At 40.3% G+C, this 21,318-nt stretch overlaps 1 protein-coding gene across 1 annotated transcript in view; it reads right to left on the bottom strand.

Moving 5' to 3' along the window:
* Nucleotides 1-21,318, bottom strand: part of ccdc80 (coiled-coil domain containing 80) — a 45,302-nt gene that overhangs the window by 6,173 nt on the left and 17,811 nt on the right. Inside the window, exons 4-6 of the mRNA XM_060833564.1 lie at nt 7,404-7,555; nt 3,955-4,058; nt 77-157 (exon numbers count right to left, since the gene is read on the bottom strand). Coding sequence (XP_060689547.1) covers nt 77-157; nt 3,955-4,058; nt 7,404-7,555 — 337 coding nt within the window. The remainder of the gene's footprint in view (nt 1-76; nt 158-3,954; nt 4,059-7,403; nt 7,556-21,318) is intronic.

Raw genomic sequence — 21,318 nt, 5'->3', positions numbered from 1 at the left:
CATCAGATACAATTTCAGCTCTCATAGCAGCATAAGTATTTTTAAATATATCTGATCATAATGAAAGTACTCTTACCATTTATTGGATAGAGTTCCAAAACACCTCCAACATCAATACCCACACCCATCAACTTCAGAACAGCCAAATGACGTAAACCTTAAATGAGAGATTTATCCTTATGTTAATATTATGAAATAATATGTTGACCACAACTAGTTAAGTAAATGCTACAAAGGAAAACTTAAAGCTATGCTATTATGTTTCTGCAATGTTCTTCTTTCCATTTAAGATTTACAAATTCGAGAGAAGTGGGCGGCATGGTGGCACAGTGGTTAGCACTGCTGCCTCACAGTGCAAGACACCCGGGTTCAATTCCCGACTCAGGCGACTGACTGTGTAGAGTTTGCACGTTCTCCCCGTGTCTGCTCTGGTTTCCTCCGGGTGCTCCGGTTTCCTCCCACAGTCTAAAGATGTGCAGGTCAGGTGAATTGGCCATGCTAAATTGCCCGTAGTGTTAGGTAAGGGGTAAATGCAGGGGAGTGGGTGGGTTGTGCTTCGGCGGGTTGGTGTGGACTTGTTTCCTGTTTCCACACTGTAAGTAATCTAAATCTAAGTAATCTAATTAGCTCAGTACACTCAACTTAGTTTGGAAGTGTCAGTGCTTAAAAAAAATCATTAACAGAGTAAGAAAAATAAATGAAATAGATGCAGAAGCAAAAATTTTGAAATATGAGCCCGTAAAAAGAGAGGAAAAGGTATGTTACATCATATAGTTCCCAATGAGTTACAGGAATAAAACAATGAGGTCAATATTACAATTTCCCAAATGGACACGAATTGTGTATTCACTTCTCAACTAGATATGGTAATTTAGGCATTGGTCTGGGCAACCTTCCCATGTGAACTGAGCACTGAAATGATCTGATGTTGGCTCCCAGGCCTTCTTTACAAAATGACAGTGAGCTGCAGATGATTCAAGGTTCTCTAGCGATCTTGCCAATGAAGAACAAATTAATTTCTGGTTGTTGAAATATATCTTCACAAGATGAAGACTAATGGGAATGATGGAATGAGGTAATGGGGTGCTGCTGAAGAAAACGTGGCAATTGATAACTGTCAGCATCCAGTGTTTTTCAAATGGAGCTGTGGTGAGCATCCCCTCACCTAACAATTCCACAGTTCAGTATATAATTATTGAAGAACTTACCCTTGAGAAGATGTTTTAAGTGATCTCCTTGACTAGGCTGTCTGCAGGTCTGCTTTTTACACATCAATGTATCAATTATAAATGGGTGCAAAGCTGCTTATTTACATATGCAAAAAGCTTAATGCTTGTTTTAAAGTTGCATGCTGGCTCCACATTTGATGCCAAAATCAAAATGGTGGATGACACCTTTCCAGCTTGGAATGTATGCATGACATTCACAATGTTAGACTTGTTAGTGCCCACTGTATAACCATAGTGCATTGAATTCCTTGACCAGAAGTTTCTAGCATAGGACAGTTTTCAGAAATCACTTTGCTCAGATTTACAGCTTGTGATTATGTTTTTGCAAGTGTTTGGTTTAGGAATGATTCACCACTGTTAATCAGACCTGAGATCAATCTGTAACAGCAACACAAATGAATTACTGACTCTAAGTCTGACCCTAATCTCCCAATCACTTAAATTCTCCATTCCACTCTAACCTGTGTACCATGCCATCTCAATATCTTTAATCAACCTATTCAGGCGTGTTACGACAAACCCCTGGAGCAGGTTGGAGTTGAGCCCAGGTCCAGGACACTATCATTGTGCTAAAAGAACCCTTGTTTTAGATCTTCTACACTGTTCCAATGAATTCAATAAAAGTGGGCTCTCAGTCAAACATGAGTCATGAGACCATCCATTCTACCGAAAGAGCCTTACACTTTTCTCTGTGATGTATGTGTGGTTGACAGACCAAATTCACAAGATGATTTTCTCAGCAATGGACTGTTTTGACAGCTGGAGGGACCTTCTGATTTTGTTTGATTACCACTTTTAATTCTAACAAATTGTTCTTTGATTACTTTTGTTGATGTTTCAAACTTTATTTGGACAAGATCAGGAGGCTTAAAATGAGCCTCTGTTATGTGGAATTTAATAGTCTGTCTGATTCACACTTTTACAAGCATGTAGGAATAACAGTGTAATTTCTTTCAAAAGAAGATTTGTGAATGGCTCATTGTTACTATAAGGTTCACTGGTGAGGAATGTAGTGTATACTTAGTGAATGGCCATGGAAGATCCATGAGTTGGCATAGAGAATGTGGGAGTCATACAGGGCGGTTGGACTGCATAGGTTGGCATTGGTCTATGGGGTAATGGGATTGTATGGGTGTTTCAAGAAGGTGGCATGGGAAGTGGATGGTAGAGGATTCACAGCCTAGCAGTGTCAACTGCAAGAGGAATGAAGTCCCAGAGACCTGAGGTGGGCCTTCTAACCAGCCTGTTTGATTACCCACCATCCCAGTGGTTGCCTGTAGCAATGCAACAAAAGTAACAATGCTTCAGAGGTTGGCAGGCCCACTTGTTTTCTGCATCTACTCTGCTCACCTTACCTCCATGAATCGAGTTACCCAACTCAGCAGTGAAGGTCTGCCCATCTTAGTTTCATCTTAGTTGTATAGATGAACACCCGTATTGTCCTTCCCGCTACTCTGTTCCTTCAGAAAAACTACACTTGACGCTCTAATATAACGTTATATCTGAAATATGAACTGTTCCTTTCCTCCATTAGTGCTGCCTGCCTGACCTACTGTGGAATTCTAGTGTTTTTGTTTTTATATCAACATGTTCAGTTATTTTTAATGATAATCTAAACAAAGTTCCAAGTCTCAATGTTCTGATTTGCATTACTCACACTGAAAAATGACGAGTTTCACTCTACATTTTGTTTCAGTAAGCCCTTGCACAAGCACAGGAAGATTTACTAGGAAACATACTTAAAGGAAAATGTTTAGTCTTTTTAAAACAGTGTTATTTTTCCAGATGCAAATTACAAAAAGAACGTGGAAACAGTGAAGCAAGTACAAAAAATTGATTTTGTACATGATAACATAACATGAGAGCTTATAACTATCAGAAAGTATTGAACAAACTGGATGCTTTTGCAATAGAGCTTATGAAGGTTCTTAAGGTATGACAGGAATTAACTGATGTCAATGAGGAGTAGCTGTATCCACTTGAGGGGAGAGCAGGTTAGAAGGCATAAGCAAAAGACTGCTACTAATATATCTAATAAGGAGTTCAGGAGGCTTTTCCCAAGAGTATTTAAAAAGTGGAACTCATTACCGGACAGAGGACTTGAGGCAACTAGCATCAATGCACTTATGAAATCCACAGATAAACATATGAAGGAGATAGAAAAAAAAATTGCTGATAAAGTTAGATGACAAACAGAGGAAATGGACTTAAGTGGAGTATAAATACTACATGGACCAAGCAGCCTGTTTCGGCACTGTACGTGCTGTTTATTTCTGTGACACATTGAATCAAGCTCCTGGTTTCCTGTATTTATTCTACAACATTTTGCAAACATGTAAACAGTCCAAAGGGGCCTCTAATTGTCATTCTCATTTGGAGATACGCAAAACTGAAAGATATCCCCTTAAGATAAGCTCTATTAATGAAGCCAGTTTACTCTTCATGAATTAAGCTTCTGCTGGGTGAACTGCATTGTACCTTACAAGTTATCTCCAACTGGGAACCAGAACAGGGATTAAGCATTTACTTAAATTATTCTTCTATAATCATTTTAGGCTGATTCCTGTAAGTTGCAAAAGAATTAACTATATGCTTTCTTCCATTCTGAACTAAACAAATTGTGATTAGGCAACAAAATTCTTAGCAAATGATCAGTTATGCATCCCTAATGGCTCTCTTCCACGAGATAGAAGGTTGTATACATTTTAAAGATGCTGAATCATACCCAGGTTGCAAGCTTGCGAATTTAAGGCATAAAGCTGATGTTGATAGGCCCATTCTTCATCAGTGGGGGTAGAAATAATAAATAAACGTCTCCTCCAACGGAATCTGAGGAAAAGAAACAAAGCAAGTGAAAACCATTGCGGAGTCGGCCCTGGGTTTGCTCAGTAGCTCCTGTCATCAACAGCGAGTGGCTGAAAAATAGATACATTGGAATCAAATGTAAACTCAGTTTCCCAGACCCACTGAGTATCTCCAGGATTTCTTGTCCTTATTTCAGATCTCCAGCAATTGCAGTACTTACGATACTTAGTATAGGAGAAATGCTAAACCAAGTTGTTAGTCAATTATCTTCTTGAGAGCACTCTTCACTCCTGAATTTCTATCTGAGGAACTCTTGGCTGCTGAATCAAGTTTGCTACATGACTCCATTATGGGGACATATAATCTCATGACCTTTCTTGATTGAAAATTGCTGCTCTGTTGAAACAGTTAGTTTCTGTTTTCAAGCATCCTGTGTTTCTGAACCAAACAATTTCTCCCTAAGCATGTCCTGAATGTGTGGATATTGGTGGTCTCACCTGAGTTTTGGCTCCTACAGAATTTTATGCAACCCCATCTTTAATCTGTGCAAAGATGAATAATTGAAATATTCCTCTGTTACTTCATCATCTGAAATCATATTCAAAATTGCCATTAATTGATTGGCCAGGATCAGAAAATTCCTGATCAGTTTCAGTCAAAAGGTGGATCAGTGAGCTCAAGTGGGTTGTTGTCGTGCTTATTCCTCTTCTCTTTGCCCGCAAACAAACACTACCGACTTCTGTCATCTGACATTTTCTTCAATGAGATCTGAAACCTTCAATCTGTCATGCAATCCCATGTTACCACTTTGTTGTTTGAGCCTAGGCTGTACACTGGCCATTCCCAACTATCCACAATGTACTCTTTCCTGGACATCTTCATGATGAGAAGCTAGAATAATGAGTCTTCTGTTAACTACTAGAGCAGGTCATCAATGATGTGAAATTTTGCTCGTGCTTAAGGTATGTGTTCTCCGTCAACTAATGGGACTTTTGGTTTTACCATCTTTCAAAACAATACCGGCAAATGGTAGCACATTCTAGATCAGACTTTTGGTCCTGTTGAATTGTCTATTTTGGCTTGCCAGGCATTGATTCTTTTTGAGCATATGAAACACATTTTTATGCCATTATAGTTAATTTCAATAGATTCTTTCTCAGCTTTGGGTTTCTTCTTGATGTTGAATGAATGTTCTATTAACCACTCCTTTGCTGGTTCTTTAATAATTGTGTGTTCCTGGACCATGTTTTCTCTGACTGCCTTGTCTTGGGACAGACTAATCAAATTTGATCCCTCTTGAACAGCTTGCTGTCCATTGTAAGTAATTAAACATTACCTATGACTTCAGGAGGTTGAGACTAAGACGTGCAACAGTGAGGTTTCTTGATTATGCATTGCGTATACATTCTGTACTATCTTACACTCTCAGTGTTGCACACCAGCTGAGAATGTACCTTTATACCTTGAGCGCTGTTCCACTTGGATGATTTAGTGTTATCTTTGTAACTTCTGTTTCTTCACCAATGATAAATGACCTGATAACACAATCACAATCGTCCCTGTATCAAGCTTAAAATTAATGAGGTGTCCACTGACCTTAACAGGCTTTATACAGGTTGAATTGTTTGGATCAACTCAAACAACTTGGGTATTTTTCCTAATACTGTTGGCTTTACTGCATTAATACCTTGTCTGAGCGGTTACTTTACTCTTTGCTGTTCTGTAAATGAATCCTACTTTTGTGCATTTTTAAGAAGGCACCACAGTTTTATAGATACAGCATTCTTTTCTAAAGTTTGAAATATGAATTTGCCTGTGCAACTTCCTTGTTCTATAACACTGACACTGACTCTTAATATTGAATGTTCTATCCTAACAAATGAGCAAAACTCACTACACGTTGATTAAACACAATAAGGAATCAGAGTGGGTACTTTGTGGATTCAGCTCTCCACTTGCTCAAATGATTTCTATACTGTGTATGAACAAACAGGGGCTCGAGGTATTATCCATAGGCACCAGCCATATGTATCCTTCATCGTGAGCCACTGGTGCGTGGCATTTTCAAATCACTGCATCTCTCCAATCCACTTACAGGCCAGTCAGAAAGCATAGACATTGCTTTGCAGAACCCTCCAGCATCTAGTATTGGAAGACTGGACAAGAGACAGTTTGTGTGCATGGGCTGGGACCCAGCTCACAGGCTGGACCAGGCTACAACTCAGGGCTGCTCACTTGCTCTCTTAGAGCTTACTCACTTCATACCCACCTGCATGTTCACATAACCCATGCCTTGCCATGCAGTACCAATTCCGATCAGCAGTCCTCAAACAAGGCAATGTGCTACCTCAATCCATCAGGTCAAGCCACTTACCTTGTGAGCCATTTGCTTTGCCATTGCTCATTTTTGATTCCCAGCATGATGCATGGAGGTTGGAGGGGGAATGACAATGGGTGAGAGAAGACGGTGAGTGAGGAAGGTGATGCATGTTTCATTGAGAGTGACAGAGCATGAGCCCTGGAGGGAGGTAAGTGCAGTAGCAGATATAGAGTGAGTGTGAGGGTGCAGAGAGAAGTGTGTAGCATTTACTGTGGCAGACTAGAAGAGATCAGTGACCTTCTTATGCTACTGCTGTTGGTTCCTCCACACCATGGATATGACACTGACCCAGATCAGGCTGCCAGGGTCAGTTGGTGTGGCCTCCTCTGCTGATCTTCCAGGAAGAGGTCTCCTCTCCTTTGTACCACCCCTTCGATCAGGACCTCTAGGTCCCCAATGGAAAATTGTGGTGCCGCTTCCCCGCTCAGACATCTTCTGGAAATATCCTTGACTAAGCAGGGCAGCTCCGGAATGCCAATGCTCATCCAGGTATACAGCGGCTTTCAAAGATAAGACAGATTCAAGAGATGCTGATTTTCCAGTGGACAACTGCTGAGTGGTGAGTTATTCTGAAAATGACGTGATAACAGGAGGCTGGAATTGGATGTGATGATCACTATAGAGGCAGTGTAGATAGTCAATGAGGCGAGTTTGGGAAGGTATGGCAAAAGACCTCACTTGGTCTCATGGCTAGAGGACCTTCCAAAAATCATGATTCAACTCATACTTTGCCAAAAAAATTTAAGATTCAGCCAAAGGAAATCAGTGTTCAAGTTGTGTGTTGCGTATCCAGTCTCCAAAATATAATTTCATAGTGACTGCACAAAAATACAAGATTATTTTTACACTGGATCAAATGTGACTGGTTCCCAACATAAAAGTACAATTTAATGTTCAGACAGCAGGAGACAAATAATTCAGCAATATAAAAAAAGCACTTTAAAATGTGTTTTAATTATACTACTCTTTAGTTTTAAAACCACACATACCTGGATAGGAAATTTTCTAATGATCTAGGTTTATTTTCTTTCTTGCATGTCGTGCCATCTCTCTTCTGTTTTTCCATCTCCTTGATTCTTGTTGTGAAGGTGTCAATCAAATTGAACACAGCTTGCATAGCGATTGGTACTTCATAGTGTTGCTATGGAAACAGACATCCTTGGTTATCACTTCAATTCTTTCTGTTTGTAGGATTCAGTTAGACATGAAAACAAAATACAGCAGTAGCACTCATCCAATGCCAATCTGGATCCGCACCAGTTCGTGAGACAGAAAGAAGACATCTTTCACTGCAGATGGGATTTTAATTACTCAGTTCTTGTCACATCCTTGTAAATGTTTTATTCACTTTCCCTAAGACCTCTGTATTCTTTTTGTAATATGAAGATGAGAACTGCACACCGTATTTCAAGTGTGGTCTGACCTTCATTCTGTATAATTTTAACGTAACACATCTGCTTCACAATGCAAGCCCTGTGGGAATGATCCTCACTTGTTTGAAAAAATCCAACCTATTCAGATATGCATTGACATTGACACAGGGCAGGTGGGACTTGAAACTGGGTCTCGTAGTCAAGAGGTAGGGGCACTATCAATATGCCACAAGAGTTCTAACTACTTGGTCTTAGATATTTCCCAATGAACCTGGTCAGAGATGTTATTACACACAACTGGTTCCCCTCATTTTTAAATAAAATTGAATGCAAACAAACAATCCTTGAACAATACTATGGAAAATTCAACAAGATACCTTTTTCATATTGTATAAATCTTAATAATACAACTGAACAGCAACATATTTTCATATTCCATACAGTATAATCAAACTTTCACTCTCCCACTTCTTAAATTTTAAAAACTTGATCACAAAGTTAACCGAACAAAATTTGATTTTTTTGAAATGTTCTTATAACGTCCTATACTACCAAGTGCCTCTCTTTGAGGATATCAATGATTTCTTGGAAAAGAAACACCTTTTTTGTGACAATATCTGACAACTGCTGACTTGCACCTACCTATTTTATTAGAAATCTATTTTTCTAACATTCCCTTCATGCTAGCAAGGTCAATTCTTAACCATTTTAAACAACGCCCGTTTGTTGAATGTTCATTGTCCCATAAAGAAAACATATCCACACAACATTCTCTCATACTGTCCCTTGTATAGGATTTCTGTAAGAAACGAACAACACGTAACACTCTGCCATACTTGAATAGCTATCTGGAAGACTAGCAAGTGAAGCCTTGCCAATAAGGATAAACTTCCTATCCTCTGGATCATGCAGAGCTGCAAACTCAATTATACATTTTCCCAGATGTAATTTCTTTAAAATTTGATTTGCTTTCAAGAGTTCCTCTACAGTGACTTGTTTCAGCATAGTATTCAGTTCCAATATATTACAATTGGATTGGGTCTAGGCAAGACTGTACAACTAGTTTAACTCCAATTAACTTCTTAACTGGACTGTTTCTTCTCTAGATGTAAAATCATCCTTTTGTGAGAACCTGGTTTGATCCATCAGAATGTGATTAACATTTTCCAAGTAAGTCAGTTGGTCAAAATTCATTTTAAAACTATTCTGCTTAATGTCTAACCTTACTTGTTTAGAGGCTGCTAAAGCTCGACTTCTAATCTTAAAATTCACTTTTCATTGTTATCTATCACACAACACTCAAATTCTGCAGAACCATATCACAGGAAATCATCCACGTTATCACAAAATGCCTGGAAATTGCTCTTTGTGATACCAGTAGAACATTGTTGGAATAACAACAGAAAGTGCCTCAGAAACTGAGCAGGTTTTGCAGCATCTGTAGAGAGAGAAATCAAGTTAATGTCTTCAGTCCAGAATGACACTTCTTCAGAACATTGCTGTGTCCGCTTTAAGCTGAATGCAATCTACTTTCAGCAAGACAAATGTAAACTGAGAAATACCAGATCCTCACTGCGTCATTCCACATACAAGCACATCTGTTTAATTTCCATAGCTTCTCCTCAGTATCATCTGCTTCTTTAGCTGGGTTTGAAATATTTCCCTTTGAAATTTTTCTCCACGCCAGAACTGATTGACATCCATTCTGAACCGTATGTTGCTAAGGGAGCTGGGCAGACCTTCAAGATCACATTTTTTGCAACTGAAAAATCCACTCTAACATCTTGATTACCAAGCTTTGTTTGAAATTATGAGCCACTTGTCTGGCTTTGCCCTTAACTGTCTCATCTTAGAAACATTTTTCTGTGCATATCCATCTCAATGATAAGGCTGTCTGTCTGCTCTCCAGTACCTCAGTGTACAAGACTAAATTCTTTCTGATTCTCCTATTCTTTTTGTTTGGCATTCTTAACCAACTTATTTCCTAAACTATTTATAGCCACTCAATCAGAAATGCTTTATTTTTCATAGTATTTCCAGCCTGTTCCATCATTTTTGCTCATGTCATTGTATTTTGTTCCAGAGTATAAAATCTCACCCTCCTGTGATCAAAATTATTTTTGCAAGTTCACAGATTTTTTTTTCCTAAAGCCACGTTCACTTCAAGATCCACTTTCAGAACTCAAACTATGTTTTCTGGCCCCCATAACTTTATATTATTTATCCAATCAATAGATCTGAATTCCTATCCCTTATCTTGCATATTTAGCCAATGTTTGCATTTTCAAGTGGCTTTTCTTGTTTTCCTTGTAATGGTGGCGTTTCTCCATTCGCTGGTCCTTTCTGGTGTACATGTTACTTCAGTGCTAACTAACGATCACTGTTGTCTGGACAAATAGCCTTGCCTGTTGTCTTTGTATCACTTTGTCCATATTCAATCTGTTTCTCAATTGTCCAACGTACATGAATGTAAGCATATGATGCCGCATCACTTCTGACATGTTCGGATTTTGATATATGATGTGCTATTTATGTGAGTTATAATGCCAGTTATTTTACTGTTTAGATTTATAACTATTGTCACGTAGGTTTAGTCTGTGTCTATGAAAGGATTTAATAATTAATTTTCAAGTATTTCTGTAGCCATGGTGATTTCTTTTAAAACACAAAAAGAGACAGAAAGAGATATCTCCTGGAGAATAATGGGGTTTTGTTGTTATTGAGTGAGCTTTATAAGTGACTAGAGTAAACAATCAGATAGGGATTCAGAATTTTTTTGGTTTAATAGAAAAATCTATAGCCAAAGAAAATCCTTTTATTTTACTTTTGCAGAAGTCTTGGTTGAAGCTAGATGTATAAGACAGTTGCCCCTGAAGAAGGGAGATCATTTAGAACCGTTAAGAAATAGGTTACCTCACTGTAAGGAGCTTAATTTGAAACTCATGGACCAGATGTATTAGGTTAAAACCCTGAAGGAGTTACCCTGAACTGTGAAGCTGAGAAAATCTAAGCTCAACCAGAAGAAGAATCAAGGAAGCAGCTATCAGATTCTCCAGATTACAAACTGAACCCTCACAGTTAATTAAGCTGTGGTGTAAGAGATGTAAATTCACTCTGGTATAAGTACTTTACATGAGTGCTGTTGGAATGAAAAGGCTTGTATCTCATTGTCTATTATGAAATCTTTAAGTTTGTGTTATAAGTAAACAGTTTGCTTTATTCAATTTTTATTTTAATTTGTGTGTAATAAGCTGCTGTTTTATTGTTAAAACCAAATCTGCAGCATTGCGTGCATGTGTTTCAGTGGGAGACATCGTTGTTCACACTAAAAATAAAACAAAATATGTTTAGGTCCTACTTGCCTAGTAATGGGAACAGGAATCATAAGATTTTGTAAGTGTGTAATCAGTGGCAATTAACCTCGAGGAACACACTCTACCAGTTTAGTCACCATAATGCAAAATCACTGTTTCTCTAACATTACCAATAATATTACCCAACTTAGAATACTCCTTCATAATATACCATGTCCCCTGGATTAGAATGTATGTCTGATTATTTTATATCGTGTTGCAAGGTTCGCTGAATTTCCTCTTAAATCTCAAACTTAATGAGCACATTTCTCCTTGCACACAGGGCATTCAAGTGCTTAGAAAAAGTGAAAGCTAATTATGATTCCTTCTCAAGTCTGGGATCATTGCTCATTACTGAAAGAACTTTTAGATATCTCCCAAAAGCCAACTGATATGGACTGTAGCTCTTAACCATGCATAGTGAGCTCTTGTGCCCATGCCATGGTAGATAATAATTATAATTCAATTGGTCTGCAAAGATTTTATGAAGGATCTCATCTACTTTCATAGGATTTCTTTCACACATTTCGTTAATGATTGGACTTTCCACTGCTGTGTTCATTACCACCGTGTTCAGATTTTTACACATAACTTTTTTAATTATGTAATTTGGCAAACTCCCTGCCACTGTCAGTTCAGAATTTAGCCAGTGTCCCCAGTCTGGTCCCCATCTATTTTTGAGTTAAGACTCACATCACCAAACCTGAAGCAGGTAGAACTCTGAAAGTTCTTAAATTTACTTCTTTTTTATGCTATTCAAAGAATCGGTGTAACATTTGAACCAATCCGCTTATTATACTGTGTTCATGCACTTAATGTCTAACTCAGCGCAACTGAATAAGTTGATAACTTCATTACTAAACAAATGCTTCTTGTAGATAGTACAATTTCTGCCTGATCAGTATCACCATGTTCTTATTCCAAATGTTTTGTGCTATGCATAATTTTACAAACCTTGTTATTCCATTTAGAATATTTCATTGCACATTGCACGTTCTCCCCGTGTCTGCGTGGGTTTCCTCCGGGTGCTCCGGTTTCCTCCCACAGTCCAAAGATGTGCGGGTCAGGTGAATTGGCTATGCTAAATTTCCCGTAGTGTTAGGTAAGGGGTAAATGTAGGGGTATGGGTGGGTTGCGCTTCGGCGGGTCGGTGTGGACTTGTTGGGCCGAAGGGCCTGTTTCCACACTGTAAGTAATCTAATTGCGTTAACGGTCTTCTGAGTCACATCTAAAGCACCTGTTGACCACATTCGGCGCATTCCTGGAGTTCATTCTTCTGTTATAGTTCCCTGATTCCTGTTGTCTGGTATAATTGCAAGAGCTGTCCCTACTTTTATTCCACTTAGTTTAGATTTTCCCGTTCAGAAATGTTATTACACATCTCTGGAACAGGTGAGACCTGAACCTGTGCTCTACCTCCTGGATCAGAGTTAGAGATACTATCACTGCACTCTAAGCTCCCTCTTACTCAGTCTTACAGCTCGTCCAGACACCAATACCACCTGTCTCCCCCTTCATATCCATCAAATCAATTACTTAACCTTAATCAATTGCTTAACTGTTTGCTATATTGACATCCAGTGGTTACCTTTCTGTTGTTTCCCCGCCTCCCCCAACTCCATTTTAATTTAATCCCCTGCCTCTCTTGCTACCTTTCTCCTCACCATTGGTGGTACTGCATTGTGCTTGATGGTCTTTGCATGCAAATTGAGTATTTGGAAAAACGGGTAATTAGGTGGTGGTGGATAAGAAAGGAAAAGTACAATGGGTCACTTGGTGGTGGGAACAAGCAATTTACTTGTGTTTAATAACATTTGAGTGGATATATTTTTAAAAATTGTAAAAAGTAAATTTCCAATAATATACACTGAAGCCTCATTCCACCCGGTCTACTACAATAAACAGCATTTCTAGCATGTCCCCAAATAAAATAGCTCAAGAACACAGTTGGATGAGAATTGATGCTCGTCAACTTAGAAAGCTATTAGAAAATGTGAGCATGCATTTGTGAAAAAGGAGCACCTGAGAAGAGAGGATTATTGTGGAAAGGATGTTTAAGAGGGAATTACAGAAGCTAAAGCCTATATGACTAAAGGCGTGATCACTCATGATGTGACAACACATAGAGATCACAGATTAAAGAAAGCAAAGTTTTTGGAAGGATGTAGCCTTAAAGAAGCTGCACTGACGGGGAGGGAGAAGACTATGGAAAAACTTGATGCCTAGCTTACTGTTGGGCCAGTTGTATTAATAAAGCAATGTTTGGATATCTAAACTGGAAGGTGATCTGCCAACATAGAATTGTAGATAATAAGTTTTTAAGTTTTTAAAAGACACTCTTTTCAAAAATCAAACAGTTGCAAGTATTAAACAAAAAGCCAGAAGAACTGCGGATGCTGGAAATCAAAAACAAGAGCAGAAATTACTGGAAAATCTCAGCATGTCCGGCAGCCTCTATGGAGAGAAATCAGAGTTAACGCTTCAGGTCCAGTGACCTTTCTTCAGAACTGATGGAGACTAGGAGAAGATTGGTGTTTCTGCAGAAGATGGGGTGGAGGGAGGGGGGGAGAATAAATAATAAGTGGAGATAGAGCCCAAAGAGAGAGAAAAACAGTTGGACAGACAAAGGAGTGGTTAAAAGTCAGTCTGGGCGAATGAATGCCTGCTAATGGGGACTACAGTTGTGTGTGGTTGCAACTAATCTGGTGACGAGGTCCGGTATGTTGGGGGTTGAGGTAAAGACATGGCCTCAAGCCATGAAATTGTTGGAACTTGATATTAGGTTCAGATGGCTGGCAAATTTCCAAGTGGAAAAAGAGGTGTTCTTTCAGCTTGTGCTGAGCTTCGCTGGAGCACTACAGCAAGCCCGAGACAGAGATGTTGGCCAGGAAACACAGCAGTGTGTTGAAGTGACAGGCAAGTGGAAGCTCAGAGTCTTTTTTGCAGACAGAATGGTCCAGCGGTCACCCCGTCTGCGCTTCGTTTCCACAACGTAGAGAAGACCTTATTGTCAATAGAAAATACAGTAGATTAGACTGAGCGAAGTGCAGGTAAAGTGCTGCTTCACCTGTAAGATGTGTTTGGGGCTTTGGATAGTGAGGAGAGAGTAAGTTGATGGACAGGAGTTAAGGCTTCTGCAATTGCCGGGGAAGGTGCCATGGACATTGTGGGGTATTGGGAGTGAAGGAGAAATGAATTAAGGTGTCCCAGAGGGAACAGTCCCTGCAGAAGGCTGACAAGGGAGGGGAAGGGAATGTGTGTCTGGTGGTAGCATCCTGCTGGAGATGGTGGAAATAGCAACTTATAATCCTCTCGATGTGGAGGCTGGTGGGATGATGGATGAGGACAAAGTTGCAAAGTATTAATACTTTTTTTTTCATTTTATGACGTATCTTTCAGGAAAGTTTGTGTCAACAATTATGATTGACACCATGAAGGTCTAAGGATCACAGGCTCAACTCCATGAGAACGACTATACTCTGTAGGTGAAGAACCCAGTTAGTGACGACAAAGTAGAAATTACTGATGGTGTGCAAACCAGACAGGAACAGTAGAATGTGTTTGCTATCACTGAGTGAAGTTACATGGTGTAATTCCTGCAACATTTGGCATTTACATCAGTTATGTAATCTAAGGCAGCTCCCACCTGCGCAGCAGGCTGCCTGGAGATCACTTGCACATGAACATAATGACAGAACTAAAGGCTTCTGATGTTCTTTAAAGGCATTGTATTCTGAAGCACAAGACAATGGAAATCACAGCTGCCAAATACTTGGGAAATGGAAAATTCTTGCTCACGCATAATCAGATTCAGAGGACCTGGGCTTGAACTCATTATGGATCCAAGAAAGGCAAAAAAAAATGTTCCAACAAATACAGGAACAATGGTAAACTATGAGTATACTGAATTGCACAGCAGTCTTAAAGGGCCCAATGCTCCACTCCAGATGCTGTTTCCCATGTTTCTATATAGCTATCATGAGCAACATCTAAAGTACTAGCGGCAAATGCATCTGAAAAGATTCCATAGCAAGGCTATTCAAAAATATCCTATAAAAAGCAACTGTTTCAAGTGTGCTACAAGCTTTTCTTCATAAACTGTTCAACATTTTTTTTGCTGTCCTTTCAAGGCAGTAATATTGGTGTACAGTCTTAAAGCCCACTGAATTCTTCCAAGAGTTGCTATTCTGCAGGTTAAATACCAGCTAGAGCTTACATCTCAGATTGTACAACATATCAGAGGAAAATGTTGGGAAAACACATTCGGCCCTTAAGTGTCCACCCTGCCCATTTCATAACGTAATTGTGTGCATTACTCTCCTCACCAGTTAATAGCAGCAACTCTTGGGAGAGGCGAAAATAAAAATAGCTAATTGCAGAAAAAATTAGACACTAACAAAGACTGTGAGACCATAACTACCCATGAAACATCATCAGAAATACTTCAAATAATCCATGTCACTTCCTCTCTCATCTTTTCATTTCCATAGAATTACACAGATCCAAAATGTCCATCAAAGTCTTTTCCCTGGGGTCAGGGAGTCCAGAACTAGAGGGCATAGGTTTAGGGTGAGAGGGGAAAGATATAAAAGAGACCTAAGGGGCAACTTTTTCACGCAGTGGGTGGTATGTGTATGGAATGAGCTGCCAAACGAAGTGGTGGAGGCTGGTATAATTGCAACATTTAAGAGACATTTGGATGGGTATATGAATAGGAAGGGTTTGGAGGGATATGGGCCAGGTGCTGGCAGGTGGGACTAGATTGGGTTGGGATATTTGGTCAGCATGGAGGGGTTGGACCGAAGGGTCTGTTTCCATGCTGTACATCTCCATGACTCTATGATTCTAAACATTAGGGGCCTGTGCTAGTTTCTGTCTGACAGTTTTGAATAATCCTATTCATCCACATTTAATACTGGAAATCTTTCTTACTCAACGAAGTTGCACAATGGCCATTCAATCACTGTTCAACTTGATGAGCATTTGTGTATTGTTGTAAATGCTCCTTAAATTTCCTGACACCTTGAGGCTACGTATTTTTGGAAAAACTGGTGTTGCTATAAGGAGGGAATGAACTCAAACTGGAGGATAGATCAATCCATGACAACTTTTTAAGACACCACAGTGAACTTGATTGAATATTAAAGTATTGAGAAAGTTGGGGAAGTGGGCAGGTGCAACCTGAAGTACAGGACTAGTCCTATCCGATTCTTGTTATAGTCTCATCTTCCCAATTTACTTGAAGGGATTCATTTATCTAGAATATAACTTAACTAACTTCTTTTGAAGATGCCACATTAAAGTACATGCGTTTATTTGTTTTACAAGCCTGAGTAAGTCAGCTCCCCACACTACTTCATCTTCCAGGACAGTTACACATATACTAAACGATGTAGATAATGTGTTTAAGGAGGTTGCATCAAATAAGTTGTAATAAACTCCTGAAGAGGAGCAAGTGGAAGTGGTGGTGTAGTGGTATCAGAAGATTAGATTATTTACAGTGTGGTAACAGGCCCTTCGGCCCAACAAGTCCACACCGACCCGCCGAAGCGCAACCCACCCATACCCCTGCATGGCCAATTCACCTAACCTGCACATTTTTGGACTGTGGGAGGAAACCGGAGCACCCAGGGGAAACCCACGCAGACACGGGGCGAATGTGCAAACTCCACACAGTCAGTCGCCTGAGTCGGGAATTGAACCCGGGTCTCAGACACTGTGAGGCAGCAGTGCTAACCACCGTGCCACCATGCCGCCCACCGTATCACTGGATGTACTTCTGAAACTCAAGCTGATATCCTGGGAACAGGTTCAAATCCCACCGCAGCGATGGTGAAACTTGAATTAATTAAAGTTTGGGAATAAATAGCCAATCACTGGCAACCTTGTAGCCATATCTGTCAAAAATCCATTTGCTTCACTCATTTCCTTTCAGGAAGAAACTTTGCTGTCCTCACCTGGTCCGGCCTACACCTGAATCCAGAGCCACAGCAATGAACATTATTCTTCACTGCCCTCTGGGTAAGAAAAGATGGACAATAAATTATGGCCTAACCAGTGACACCACAACTTATGACATTTTTTTTAAACTGGAAGTTAAAATTTTCTACTGACACATAGAAAAAGGAGGTCTGGAAAAGCTTTTTCTCTGATCATCCCTCTTACCAAGATGCTCTGCTGTGGAATCTGAATGGTTGTGGTATGATAAGCTCCTTCGAAGATGGGAGAAAGAAGTCAACAACTTCCTCAACTTGGAGAAAATACAATCACAAGGACCCAAAACCTGAGGAGGGCATGAGACATGACATGCAACACTGACTTTCCCAGCCTTCTCCTAACAGAAAACCTCAGGCTAACATACCTTGTATCTGCACTCATTCCTCTCTCCAAAGCATCAGATCCTCATCTGAACAGCCAACACCCACCCTCACCAGCAGCCTTCTCACACCTATGCTGCACAGTCATCCCTACAGACCTTACCCTTCTCTGCTTCCCACATGAGCCATTCCAAGCACTCAGAACTCCAATTGTCTTTCTTTGCAAAAGACAACTATACAAGCCTCAGGAGCAACAGAGAGCCAGATGTTTTTCTCCATTGTCCTAGTGATAGACACTTTCAGGGCAATCAACAATATCTGTCAGCCTAGACCACTGGAAAGTGGACTTCATCTGGGAAACTGTAGATGTCAGGAACAACCCATGGTAAAGATGTGAGACAGTAGTGCTTGCACATGTTCAGAAAGTTGATTCTCTGCCTGTAGACCCTGTGTTGGGGGCCTAGTCTCCTTCTACCCTCTCTGCCATGTGGAATAGTATTTGGATGAGGAGAATGGGCACTGCTCCAGGAATTGTTCCTCCTTCTCTTGTTCCACATCATAGGTGCAAGGTTGAGCCCTTTGGCTTGTGGCCATGCTGCGGTGAAGGTTTGCAGCAGGGAAGTACAGCTGCAAGTGAGTGAGGTGCTGGACATGTGTGAAGTCACATCCAAAAAGTTGGGAATAACCTGGCAAGCCTTCCTGCTTGTCACCTGCATGAAAGAAGCTCTTCCTGTTACACATTCATATTGGTAATAGGTTAGGAAACAGGCAGCCTGCTATTAAAACCAATATTGAGGCTTAAAACAGTATTTAATTATCTAATATCAAACTTAAATGCCTTGTCTGACAACTTCACAGGGCTCATCACTTGCCTTCAAGACAATCTAGGTGGAAACGAGAAGAAGGTGGGATGACATTGGGATCCATGTTGTATGCAATTTTTGGAATTAAATCCCTGCTTGAACCCAAACCTGTCTTGTCTTACCCAAGAATCATACCCTCTAAACCTCAACATCTGTTTGTGATGGGATTAAGTAATAACATCATTTAGTTTCTCACGGGGTATAACTTCTGATCAAGGAAAGGTGACCCACTGAATCATTAACGCCTATTGACAGATATTGACAAACTGATGGTAGTGACAAATATCTGTGCTTAAAATCTAGTTGTTTAACACAATCATTTAATTACAAGGAAATCTTCCTAAAGTGACATATTGTTACCTCTGTTACTCTCTTCACAGATGCTGCCAGACTTGCTGAGTTTCACCAGTGCTTTCTGTTTTTAATTTAAAATCTTCTTGATTTCCTTTGTCCCGGTTTGAACTTCAATAGAAATTGAAGAACTTTCACTCCAGCCCGTAGCTTTTTCTCACTTTTTCCTATTGACTGTGTCATAGTCACAAATGAAAGATATGAAGGCTCTAGGGAGCAGATTATATCTCAATTGTATGTTTCACAAAACAAGATGCTGTTCCAAAAGTAATATTACTTGGATGGTGTGGGAATGTTGATTCTTTTGTTATTTTTCTGTCCTAGGTAAAGTAAACATCCTTGAATCGAGTGGAATATAGTTTGTTATCTTTAATTGCGTTGAGAACATAGAACATAGATCAGTACAGCACAGTACACACCCTTCAGCCTCAATGTTGTGCCGACCTTTTATCCTACTCTCAGATCAAACTAATCTACATACCCTTCACTTTACTATCATCCATGTGCCTATCCAAGAGTCGCTTAAATCTCCCTAATGTATCCGAATCTACTACCACTGCTGGCAGTGCATTCCATGCACCCACCACTCTCTGTGTAAAGAACCTACCTTTCTCATCTCCCCTAAACCTTCCTCCAATCACCTTAAAATTATGCCCCCTCATGATAGCCATTTCCACCCTGGGAGAAAGTCTCTGGCTATCCACTCTATCTATGCCTCTCATCATCTTGTACACCTCAATCAAGTCATCCCTCGTCCTTCATTCCAATGTGAAAAGCCTTAGCTCCTTCAACATTTCTTCATAAGACATGCTCTCCAGTTCAGGCAGCATCCTGGTAAATCTCCTCTGCTCCCTCTCTACAGCTTCCACATCTTTCCTACAGTGAGATGACAAGAACTGAACACAATATTCCAAGTGTGATCTAACCAAGGCTTTGTAGAGCTGCAGCATAACCTCACAGCTCTTAAACTCAATCCCTTGCTCATGAAAGTCAACACGCCATACATCTTCTTAACAACTCTAACTTGGGTGGCTACTTTCAGGGATCTATGAATGTGGACCCCAAGATCCCTCTGTTCCTCCACAATGCCAAGAATCCTGCCTTTAACCCTGTAATCTGCATTCAAATTCAACCTTCCAAAATGAATCAATTCACACTTTTCTAGGTTGAATTCTAACTGCCACTTCTCAGCATCCTGTCAATGTCCCACTGCAACCTTCAACAGCCCTCTACACTATTCACAACTCCACCAACCTTTGTGTCATTGGCAAACTTACTAACCCACTCTTCCACTTCCTCATCCAAGTCATTTATAAAAATCACAAAGAGCAGAGGTCCCAGAACTGATCTGTGGAACAAGGGTTCAGAAAATATTTACAAGAATGTTGCCAGGATTGGAGGATTTGAGCTATAAGGAGAGGCTGAACAGGCTGAGGCTGCTTCCCCTAGAGCGTCGAGGCTGAGGGGTGACCTTATAGAGTTTTACAAAATCATGAGTGGCATGGATAGGGTAAATAGACAAAGTCTTTTCCCTGGGGTGCGGCAGTCCAGAACTAGAGGGCATCAATTTAGGGTGAGGGGAACGATATAAAAGAAACCTGAAGGGCAACTTTTTCATGCGGAGGGGTGGTATGTGTATGGAATGAGCTGTCAGAGGAAGTGGTGCAGCTAGTACAGTTGCAGCATTTAAAAGGCATCTGGATGGGTATATGAACAGGAAGGGTTTGGAGGGATATAGACTGGGTGCTGGCAGGTGGGACTAGATTGGGTTGGGATATCTGGTCGGCATGGACAGGTTAGACTGAAGGGTCTGCTTCTGTGCTGTACATTTCTATGACTCCCACCCTCTGTCTTCTGAGGGCCAGCCAATTCTGTATCCAGACAGCCAAATTTCTTTGTATCCTACGCCTCCCTACCTTCTGAATAACCTACTATGGAGAATCTTATCAAATGCCTCGCTAAAATTCAAAGAACACCACATCTCTGTTCTACCTTCATCAATGTGTTATGTTATATCCTCAAAGATTTGTGAAGCATGACCTGCCCCTCATAAAGACTGTCTCTAATCAAGTTATGCTTTTCCAAATAATCATAAATCCTGTCTCTCAGAATTCTCTCCAATAATTTGCCCACCACCGACATAAGACTGACTGGTCTGTAATTCCCAGGGTTATCACTATTCCCTTTCTTGAATTTGGGAACGACATTTGCCACCCTCCAATCATCTGGCACTGTTCCAGTGGACAGTGAGAATGCAAAGATAATCGGTAAAGGTGCAGCTATCTCTTCCCTTGCTTCCCATAGTAACCTCGGGTATATCCCGTCTGGTTCAGGGAACTTATCAAAATTTGTAGCTCAATCTCCTTCTTAACATCAATGTATTTGAGCAAATCATCTTGTTTAACACGGTTCTCACAAACAACAAGGTCCCTCTCAGTACTGAATACTGACGCAAAATATTCATTAAGGACCTTTCCTACTTCCTCTAACTCCAGGCACAAGTTCCCTCTACTATCCTTGATCATTCTTACCCTCACTCTGGCCATCCACTTGCTCTTCATATAAGAGTAGAACACCTTATGGTCTTCCTTAATCCTACCACCAAGACTTTATCATGCCACCTTCTAGCTCTCCTAAGTCCATTCTT

The sequence above is a fragment of the Hemiscyllium ocellatum genome, chromosome 12, assembly GCF_020745735.1.
Source record: "Hemiscyllium ocellatum isolate sHemOce1 chromosome 12, sHemOce1.pat.X.cur, whole genome shotgun sequence".
NCBI classification, from domain to species: domain Eukaryota; kingdom Metazoa; phylum Chordata; class Chondrichthyes; order Orectolobiformes; family Hemiscylliidae; genus Hemiscyllium; species Hemiscyllium ocellatum.
Note: the sequence above shows the minus strand (reverse complement) of the source record. Positions and strands in the feature narration are given on the sequence as shown.